General features: G+C 33.6%; 1 protein-coding gene across 1 annotated transcript; it reads left to right on the top strand.

Moving 5' to 3' along the window:
- The first annotated feature begins 532 nt into the window (after positions 1–532).
- Positions 533–8,334, top strand: LOC103838961 (ethylene-responsive transcription factor 12-like). Its single transcript, XM_033280425.1, has one exon. The coding sequence runs from the start codon at positions 1,821–1,823 to the stop codon at positions 2,364–2,366; it is 546 nt and encodes a 181-aa protein (XP_033136316.1). The 5' UTR covers positions 533–1,820; the 3' UTR covers positions 2,367–8,334.
- Positions 8,335–11,551: the final 3,217 nt, after the last annotated feature.

The raw sequence follows: 11,551 nt of genomic DNA, 5'->3' as shown, positions 1-11,551 counted from the left end.
ATCTTTTAAGAATATTTCTTTTTAGAGGAGAAAATAGAGAAATAGATTGGAAACAAATTCACCTCTGTTATAGAGTTCATCTATTATAGTTTTTCTATTATAGATGACAAAATAAAAGAATTTTGAATAGAGTAACTCTATTATAGAGCATCTCCATAGGGACTCTATTTTTTTCTCTATAATTTACACTAAAATAGAGTAACTCTATTATAGAGTTGAATTTGCTTCAATGGTTCACTCTATAATAGAGTTACTCTATAATAGAGTGAAATATAGAGTAATCTTATTTTTTTACTCTAAATATAGAGTGAAAAAAACAAGATTACTCTATATTTCACTCTATTATAGAGTAACTCTATTATATAGTGAACCATTGGAGCAAATTCAACTCTATAATAGAGTTACTCTATTTTAGAGTGAAATATAGAGAAAATTATAGAGTGTCATTGGAGATGGTCTTAATGGCTTACTCTACTTTTTACTCTAAAATAGAGTAACTCTATAATAGAAGTTGAATTTGCTCCAATGGTACTCTATTTTAGAGTAGAAAATAGAGTGATGAACAAAAACAAACAAATTACTCTATATTTGGAGTAAACCTATTTTTTACTCTATTATAGAGTGAGAAATAGAGTACCATTGGAGAATTTTTTACTCTAAACTCTATTTTAGAGTGAAAAATAGAGTGGAGTTGGAGATGCTCTTAGGAAGTACAATGTGCCCGATTTAGACTTAGATCATCTCCAATGGAACACTATTATTTTCTCTATATTTTACACTAAAATAGAGTAACTATTATAGACTTAAATTTGCTCTAATAGTTCACTCAATAATAGAGTTACACTATAATGGAGTAAAAAAACAACATTCTTTTATATTTTACTCTATTATTGAGTGAATCATTGGAGCAAATTTAACTCTATAATAGTTACTCTATTTTAGTGTAAAATATAAAAGAAAAAATAGTGTCCCATTGGAAATGCTCTTATCGATCAATATAGACATTGAAAATGTCTTTTTTTTGGGTGCACCCATCAAAAATGTTATTTGTTGTATTATCTTACCCCTAAATTAGATATGTGCTACTTTCTATTATAAGTATTTTCAATAAAAATATCACTAATGTTACAGTTGTTATAAGAAATAAAAAATTACAGTTTTTTTTGGGTGAAGATTACTGTATGGGCGCTATCTTAGTTAGCTAGCAATGATTTTCATTTTACCGTATGACACTAAAACAATTATGCGTTCATTAGCTTCAAAAATCAAAAGTAAGTTAATTTATCAGCGAAGACAACTAATATTCCATGGCTTATGATTGGGAAACACGATTTTTCGCATCTGGACAAAAATAGTTCATCAGTCAAATCTTAAATGCAATCTGTTTGAGAGTGGAACTAGTTTGCTTAATAACTTACTTATGTTTTAACAGAACTTATAAAAGGTAAATAAAAAGCGATTAATGCATACTGTCCGCCGTTAAAACTAATCACTTTATAAAGTATGTTATTTGCAGATAACATAATATTCAGTACATTCAATTATTAGAACACTATACTTTGGTGTAAGAACACCCACGTGTAGGGGATCGTTCAGTATAACCAGTCACATCGGCAAACAAGCAAAAGAGATCAACGGTGCTTGATCCTTCAAAACCCTAGATGGATAAAACAAGCCGAGGATTACGGGTGTCTTAAGTGGACCCCAGAGACACCTCTTGTTCTTTTAAACTCTCTCTCTATCTCTCATTTTGAGTCAAACAAGTCAACAAAGCAAAAAACTCTCTCTTCTATGCTCTCTCTCTAGATATATCTAGAACAATGGCGTCGACGACTTGTGGAAAGGAGGTGCATTACAGAGGAGTAAGGAAGAGACCATGGGGTCGTTACGCGGCGGAGATTAGAGATCCTTGGAAGAAAACTAGGGTTTGGTTAGGCACTTTCGACACTCCCGAAGAAGCTGCTCTCGCTTACGACGGCGCCGCCCGTTTCCTCCGTGGTATCAAAGCTAAAACTAACTTCCCTTCTCCTCTCTCTCTTGACCTCAACCACATCCCTTCTCCCTCCGCCGCCGCCGCCGCCGCGGATAACCACCACAACCATCAACTCTGGTTCTCCGCTCCTCCTCCTCCTCCTCCTCCTCTTCGCATCCCCGGAAATTACCGCCACCACGGTCTCTATCTCCGAACCGGAGTGCTTAACGGGAGAACCCCCTCTACAGAAGCGCCGCTTTACTTCGCCGCCTCGCCTGCCGCAGCTACGTCGTCGCCTCGAGTGCTTGAGTTATTGAGTTCTTCTCCTTCCTCCCCTACGGCGAGACGTGGCTTAGCCATCGATCTCAACGAGCCGCCGCCACTTTGGCTGTAAAACAGACGATGGAGACGGAGATTAATGGCGCCGTTTGCAACACTTTCGACCGAACTATTAGGGTTTATTTTTTTTGTAACTTTAGTTTCTTTTAGCAAATATCTTTTTTTTAGAGTCGTATGAGTAGTTTTCTTTTCAATTTGTACACTTTTTGGTTTATGTAAGAACGGAGATTGATTGTTATGATCCATCTTGTGGAAACAAAAAAAAACTCCTTAATTGGCAAAATGAATTAACGCTTCGAAGGATTAGGAAATGAATCTAAAGAAAGTAACTTTGATTGATGTTGTGGATTGTTACGACCGTCGCTTATGTCTGGTTTCGAGGGGTTTTTTTTAACCTTATTGTATTCTGTGGCGTGTCGTGAAGTACGGACTGACTTGTGTTGGCTCTTTCATTACTTCGCATTGCGTTCTGTTTGACTCACGCGCCTCCCTAACAACGACAAAAGACTGAGAAAGAGAGAAACAGACAAAATAGATAGTGACTAGTGAGAAGAATAGAAACAGAGCAAGCGTGTGAGTTTGGACTGCCATTTTCACTTACGGACAAAATATCTTAGATATGTATTATTAGTTTTGAGTTTGTAAATACTTTCATTTACCAAAACATTGTGCCATGGAACCATTAACAAATGTGTTACTTGTATGCAATAGCCAATACTAGGGACAAAGTTCATGCATTCTTCTCTTTCTTTTTTGAAACTTTTGCATTCTTTTGTTTTAAACCAAAATTTATTTTATGTTTAGAGGACTCATTTTTATCATATTCTATATTTTTTAAGAGACTTGTGATTGGACTCCTGTTTAGTCATGTGATATTAGAGATTAGAGATAGAGAGACAGAGTTGGGGAGTATATTTTTAGTATATGATTAGAAAGTAATAAAAGAAACTTTAAACTAATCTTGTTTACACATTATGAATATATTTTGTGCTCAGAAACCGGTTGTAAATTTTGAATTTAAACATGTCTCAGTCTCTATGACAAGCGCTGCATGTGTTTCTGCGATGACATAATTTCATTTTGGCTCTTGTGGAGACCCCACGCGCCGTCGCCTGACTTCGCTAGTGTTATAAAAATATCAATTTCAACATTGGGGTTACTTCTTTAGTTATTTTCTTATACATCTATTTCTTTAGTTGTTTACTAAAGGCTAGCTAGGTGTTTAGTTTGGTCCTTCTTTGTGAGTCTCTTGTCGTTTTGACCTCTATCTCTTTTACCTATCATTTAATTGAGGTCTCTATTGTCTATCCACTACATATCTCCAAGTTTTTGTTTAATAAACCTAAGGTATAGCATTAAATTATTTGACAAAAAGTTCTTTTTATTTAATAACAGTTTAGAAATGTTTAAGTTATCATAAGTTTGGCGGCAGTGGCCGACCATAAGTTTTTGAGGTGTTTTTGAGGTGTTTTTGTAAAGTTCAAGAGTTTGAATAGCGTTGTAGACAACTGTTCAGATGGTGTATTTGTACTATACTTTTATTAAACGTATAATTTTCTAGGGCTACTCCAATCCGATAACACTAAATTTAGTGTTTTGATTTCTTATTTTATTTTTCATATTTAATCATAACATCAAGATTATTAATTTTTAAAATTTTAATAACTTTTAAATTTTAATTATTTATATTTAATAATTATTATTTTATACCATTTATAGTCTATGTTTGTTCGTCAAAGTTTTATATTTTTGTTTTATAAAATATTTTAAATACATCTAAAATTTTATTTTATTAAAACATAAATACAAAAGTATCTAATATATTTTATTTTGTTAAATAATAATACTCACATAGTGATACTATTAACGAAAAATTAATTTTAAACTTTTTGAAAATAAAATAAAACCATAGCAAAACAATGCAATGTATTTATTTTTAGTTTCAATTAATTATTATTAATACTAGCTCAACTATATTATTAATTAAACATAATATTTTCTAAGATTTGGTGGAAATTAATAAATTGATGTTTCACAGGTGATGAAATTAAACCAAATTAAAAAGTATACCAAATCTAATGTTTTAATGTTTATTTTAAGTTGGTCTAAATATAAACAATTGACATATTGTTAACGCCTTACAGGAAAATTTGTTGGTTCGGAGTGGAGCAAATTCCAATAAATATCATTTCTGAATTCAAATTCTATTCTTATAGTTCCAACTTTCAAGATTACATTTGGTCATATGTTTGGGCCAAAAGATTTGATGGGGTGTTACGAGGTTTGAGGTCAAAATTTCCCGTTTATTTTCATTTTTGAAATGACAATATTTTTTTTTTGGCCATTTGTAATTTTATTAAAGGGACGAGACCCGAAATCAAACCTAAACACCAATACTACAAAAGCCCATGTACATAACTCAAAATTACATTAAAACCAATGGAACAAAGCCCAAAGAAAACCCATTACAAAAGAGGTTCGACCCACCTACACGTGTAAGAACACACGCCGATCAACTTGACACGTGCCCTAACGAAAGTCACCCTTCTTTCTCCGGCTTCAGAACAGCGACACGACGGCTCTCAGTCGACGGCGAAGTTGGATCCGGGACGAAAACCAACCAAACTTCACACTAAAGCTCAAACAACGAGCAATCATACCCACACAGATCTACAAAATCACCAGAGAAATTAAACGCCTACAATCAATCCTCCATCTCCAACATACAAACATGCGGTAACATATATTAGATCGAGAGGCATATTTGCAGATGAAGCTCAGAATCATAGATCAACAAGAACAAGATAAGCCCGAGGAAACAAACCGGCGATAGAGATGCTAAAGAAGCTACCACTTCCCAGGATCATAAGACGGCGATAGCGATGCTGAAGAAGCCACCGCCTCCCGGAATCATAAGCCAGATGACCACCACCGTAGATTAGGTGCACCTCCAAAACCAAAATAAGAGCAAGCAAGCGAGGCAATAAAGAAACACAAACTGGACTGACGGTGGCTAGAGGACCCTCGCCGTCGGCCGAAACGCAGTACAACTTTTTATTTTTGTGGAGGTTTTGTGGAACAGCTAACTATGAAATGACAATAAATGATTTACGTAGGTTCCGAATAAAGTCTAATAAATACTCCTCTTAGTCCTTATTAAAAATTAATCAACGTAGATTTTATCAAATTGTGAAAAAATTTATTTCAAAATGTTTATGAGTTCCTAGATCTCATGGCTAGTCCTACATTGGCACTATATTTAAATGTGCCTTTAAACTCCAAACAAATAAAAAATCATATATATCCTAACAGAATATAATATCTATATAAACACTACTAAAATGGACACTGATCTTATAAACAGAATAATTATGAAACAAAAATAGAACTATTACATCAAATTTTAGCATCACATATACATTGTCTTTGACATTGATAACCATAAAAGAAGAACTGATTGGGTGGCGACATCCCCGATAATCCATAACATAACAATGCTGGATGAACAACCGTTTATACAACTCGGAGGATGAGTGATAAAGATTTGCTTTGGACAAGACCCTTAACCCAACAAGTAACAATGCTGTTTTTTTTTAACAAGTTATTTCAAGTCGACTTTCTCTCTAGTGAACAAGAGCAAATCTCAGATCTAGGGTAGCCACGGCCTTCCGAACGGCGCGTGAGCGTCCGTTCCGGTGCCGACGGCGACCCCTCTTCTCCCCTTCCATCTCATTTTTTCTTTGCTTCAACCTGGCTTCTTCCACTCTCCTCGTCTTGCTTGGTTCTCTGCTCTGGAGGCTTTGCTGGATTTATCTTTGCACGTGAGAAGCTCTGAGTCCGGTGAGGTTTCAGCCAGCTGTTGGAGTCTCAGCACGAGGTGGGTGTGGTTTCTCTCGGTGAAGTCGGTTCTTAGGGTATGGCAGGAGGCCCTTTTGCTTCATGTAGGGTCAGCTGCGCGTGGAAGCGTAAGCTTGTTAATCTCCCCTTCCGGTTTCAGTCTTGTGCTGCTGTTCGGATGGTAGGTGAGTGGTAGGTTAGAATCGGTTTCATTGTTGCTTCCTTGGTGTCTCGGAAGACGCGTGTTATGTTTTTGCTTGCCTTAGGAATTCTGGAGTTTCAGATTTGCTCAGATGCGGGTTTAGTCTGAATCACTGGCGTGTGTCGGGGCTTGTGATGTGTGTTCGTGGTTGCGGCGATGTTGCGGTGTCGGTGGTGGTCGTCTATGGCTCCTCCGAGGCGGCACAGTCTCTCCCTCTCAATTTGCTTCCTCTTCTCGGTTACTCGTTACGATCCTTTGTGGAGCTATGTCGACTTAAGCTCTCAATTGTGTGTGCTCTGGATGTTCGTGAGATTGTACTATGCCACTAGTACATCTCTAGTCAGATAAAGCTTACCTCCCTTCGGTTTTCGGAGATGGCGATTGGCATTTTGGGAGGAGGCTTCTTGTGGTCTGAGAAGTTCTTCACTCATCGGTGGCACACTCGGCGTGTAGCATATGGATGTGCCGTGAGCGGAGCTCTCATGGTAATGCTACACAATAAAGCTTTTGCTGGTCATGGAGCACTATTCAGTTTCGATGTAGCAGCGGTTGGCTCGTATCCGCTTTTTTGTTTCATCGTTTTCAGGTTAAAGGCCTTTTGGTCTCAACGTCTGTGGGGATTTGGTGTTGTGGATGTTGTGCGGCTGGTTCAGCTGGTTATCGAGCATTTTTCAAAGGTCCGTGTTCTTTAACCCTCTTCTACACTGCCTTCGAGCTTAATGATAGAGAAGACTACAAGTCTTGAGGCGTTCTTCGGGAACTAGCTACTCCGGAGACAACATGGGTAGTCCCGGCATCCGAGACAACGAGGAGAACCTCACTTATCTATAGTCATCTTCAATGGTTGAGAACAGTTACTGATTCCTAGGAATTTCAAAAATGGACTAGCAGAATGTCCCGGGTTTAGTGGGTGGACGAAACTGGTTTTGTAATACATTAACTTAGGAAATTTTGTTCAGTTCGGGCTTGTAATTCGGATCTGATTCCCCGTCTTCTAGTTTAAATTAATATAAGATATAATTAAGAAAAAACAAAGACAATGCTGGTTTTACCCAAAAAAAAGACCTAACAATTGATGCTGGATGAACAACCATTTATTCAATCGGGCTATGAAGATGCGATATGTTGTTACATAAAGATAAAAACAAATAGTACTCTCTCTATTTCATAAAAAATATCATTTTGATATTTTTCACACTGATTAAGAAAATGATTGAAATGCATTTAAATTCTTATTAATTACACATATTCAGCTAATAGTATTTCAGATAAATGAAATTATTTATAAAATCAATGCATTTGTAATTAATAGTAAACTAAAAATTGTATTGGAATTTTAAAATGATACTCTTTTTGTAATAAGAAAAAAATATTAAATTGATATTTAATATGAAACATGAGGAGTATTTAATATATAAATTATACCAGTGCCAATTTATTTTATAGTTTTTTTGTTAGCTTTTGAAGTTAGTCACTCAAATTCTCTAATCACTTATAGCCAACGTTGATATGTTTTTCACTTTTTTGGATTACGTAATTGATTTAATTAGATCGCTTACAATCAACAATGTATAGTTCTCATATTTTTTTAACTAGGAAAATAGATAGTTTGTTTAAGAATCTGATTGACAAAAGCTGTAGCTTTACTTTTTTGCGGTAAAATTATTGCTCTAAACTTTTGACGTAGCTGTAAACTTTATTACTCCAAAATTTTGGTTGTTATTAGCTGTATTTTTTTTTCTTTAAAAGCATGATTGTTATAATTAGCTGTAGATTGTAATATGTTCATGTATAAAAAAATATTTTATAATTATGAAATAAAAAATGTAATAATTTATAATTATATTAAATAAATAAGATAATATTTTTTTAAAAATTCCATAAAATATAATAATTTTTAAATATTAATAATAAATAAATTAGAAATAACAAACAAATACATAACCATAAGAATAAAAAGAAAATATTAATTTTTAAATTAAAATTAAAAAAAAAGAAACATATAAAGGATATGACATCATATATATTCAGAACTAGGGTTTTGTTGCTTACAAATTAATATTTAAAGAAAATTAATGTAAATATACTTTTAAACCGGGAAAGTCCATAAAACTAGGCTGTGGATATACTGCTCTCTAGAGTAAATTTTTAAGAAGCTTTAAGAACAAATTATTATTTTAATAAAGTTCGATTACTGTCAATAAAACTGTGGGCAGCATCTACAAAACATTACCAATCACCATTGGAGTTTGATTGGTTGAAGTTGTGGCTTTATGGTTTTTTTGCTTTATGATTTCAATTTTGAATTTTGAATTTTGGATTTAATTTGTTTTGCTGTACAAAAATTTCCACAACGCTAAATAAAAACTATAGAGAAAATGCCTTCTAAAGCTAACATATTTCTTTTTATAATGTTGGCTTTAGATTTAGTTTTAAAAATAAAAGCGCGATTGTTTTAAAAGAACACTGTAGAAATTAAAGTCGCTGTCCATGACTCTTACAGCCTATACTAATCAATCCCAATATCTTTGGATACCATTTACAAAGATATAGGGCTTGCTTGATAGAAGATGTAGCTTTTAGTTTTGTGCTTTAAATTTTAATTTTAAATTTTGCGACTTAGACTTTAGATTTTAGTGATGTAGAATTGTTTCAAAATTTTTAAAGCACTAAACATAAAAATATTACCTTTTAAAGATTTTGTGATGTAACTTTAGTTTTTTTTATTAAACTTGATTATTTGATTTTATTGTTGTAAAAATAATTCGTGTTATATAGAGCACTCAGAGTCATCATCAACCACTCGGGTAAGTTTCTGTTCATTATTTTTCTATCGATCTCTGAAAATCTATGCAACATTTATATGTTTTAGTTATTTCTTTCGTAGCAAAGAAAAGTCTGAAACAAAGTCCAATTTTGTTGGGAATCCATAAGTCGGAAAGGAAGCTTCATATCAACTATCAACTATTCACTACAAGAAAACATATCATATTTTGACCATATTTCTGACTTATAAAAATGATCAAAAATAATTATAACCTTATCAGGACTATTTTGTGATGACTAAGAAAAATGGCTAGAAAATGGTTAGAAATTTTTAATCAAAACATATAGTGAAGAAATGGTCAGAAACAAATATTACATTTTGACCATATTTCTGACCAACATAAATCGTCAAAATTAATTATGACATTATTTTAACCACATCATGATGAAAAAAAAATTGGTCAAAATATGGTTAGAACTTTATAACCAAAAATGGTCAGAAAATTTTGACCACATTGTTACTATTTTCTGACGATGTCTTTTCATTTTACCTAAATCTTAGATGATATGTTATCGTTCTCGGGTGTGACTGGTAACCATCGAGAAACATTAGGAATGAATAAAAAAAGAATGAATATGAATAAAATTTTGGGAATCATGAGGAATGAGGGTTCCTTATCAAAATTAATAAGGAACAAATTTGCATTATAATTCTCTACAAAAAAGGAAATGAGAAGGAATGAAGAGAAAAAAATATTCCTCATGAATGGTAACATTTTTAAGGAACGTTAAGGAATGTAGTGTTCCTCTTCATTCCCTTGGTTACCATTCAAAGCCCTCATGAATCTAGGGTTTGATTTAGGGCTGTGCAAATAAACCGAACCCGAAAATCTGAACCAAACCCGATCCGATAAAAATGAATCCGAACCGATCCGAACCCGACATAAATACCGAATGGATCCTGTTTTTTGGTATATTGAGTTATGGGTATTATCCGAACCAAACCAGACCTAAATGGATATCCGATAGAACCCGAAACATTTATAATAACAAAAAGAACTTCTACCAAATATGATTTTAATTCTTAATATGTATCCAAAATACTTTAAGATATTATTGAACTTCCAAAATAATTATCTAATACATGAAGGTTGATGGTGAAATGTAGCAGTTAAAGCCTATAGTTTTTTTTATTTTGGTTTTGTTTTCATTGAATAGTGTTTCTCATTTCATGAGAACTTAGTTTTTGTTTTATGATTTCATTTATATGGTTTTCTTTCTATCACTAACTATGTTTATGTTTCGTTTGATTTTGAATGATCACGTTTAATATTTTTTCTTATTTTTGAATCGATTTTACTTATGTTTTGGGTATTAAAATATGTACAAATCATGTATTTTAAATCTGAAGAACCGATTTCATTTATGTTTTAGTTACAAAATAGGTACAAATCATGTATTGTTAAACCGAAGAACCGATTGGGACCCGAACCCGAAAATACAATGGGTTATACCGGTTCTTTGAAGATTTACTAACCCCGACCTGAACTCGATATAACCCGAACCGATCCCGAACCGAACTTTTATATAACCCAAATGGGGTTGATTTTGATAAACCCGAAAAACCGAAACCCGAATGGATAAAACCGAAACTCGATTGGGACCCCGAATGCCCACGCCTAGTTTGATTGGTTGAAGCTATACCTTTCTATTTTTTGCTCTAAGATTTAGGCTTGAAATTTTTAACTTTGGCTTTCATTTATTTTGCTGTAGGAATTTTTTCAGAGCACTAAATAAAAACTCTGGAGAAAGTGCTTTCTAAACTAAAATATTTTCTATTTTAATGTTTTGGTTGTAGATTCAATTTTAAAAATAAAAACATGATTAGTTTAAAATGATTGTATAAATTAAAAAACTGTCTACAATTTTTGAAATAAAAGCATGATTGCTTTAAAAGATGGCTCTAAAAATTAAAAAGGTTATCCACAGCTTTTACAGTCATTGCAAATCACCCCATAGTTTCATCCTCAAGCGGCACCGTTGAGCATCTTTTTCATTTTTTTTGTTTTACTGCTTTTCTCCTAATTTGAGAGACCTCCTTCGCACCCCTTCTCGATCTAGTTTCATTTTTTATTTTCTTCTCTGCTATTCCATCATCATAACTTATTTTTTCATTCATTACAGGTCATGTATGAGAAGCTTCAGTGTTTCTGTTGTCACTGTCCATCCCAGCCTTGCTCCAGCCATAGTTCCTCTACTCCTTGCAAGGTTAGATCCATGCTTTCTGTTTCAATATTTAGCGTCACAAAGAGATCCCAACTTGATTATCCAAAATCAATTATTAAAAAGGTAGTCAGAAATTTATCAGAAACTGGAAGATTATTTTTTGACCATTTCATGACGATAGTTTATGACGACATTTCTAACCATTAGTA

This window comes from Brassica rapa, chromosome A09, assembly GCF_000309985.2.
Source record: "Brassica rapa cultivar Chiifu-401-42 chromosome A09, CAAS_Brap_v3.01, whole genome shotgun sequence".
Taxonomy (NCBI): Eukaryota; Viridiplantae; Streptophyta; class Magnoliopsida; order Brassicales; family Brassicaceae; genus Brassica; species Brassica rapa.
The sequence above is the reverse complement of the archived record's forward strand: the minus strand, read 5'-3'. Positions and strand labels throughout refer to the sequence as shown.

Excerpts from the sequence above, each read along its gene's own strand:
- LOC103838961 (XM_033280425.1), top strand. The coding sequence starts at position 1,821 with ATGGCGTCGACGACTTGTGGAAAGGAGGTGCATTACAGAGGAGTAAGG.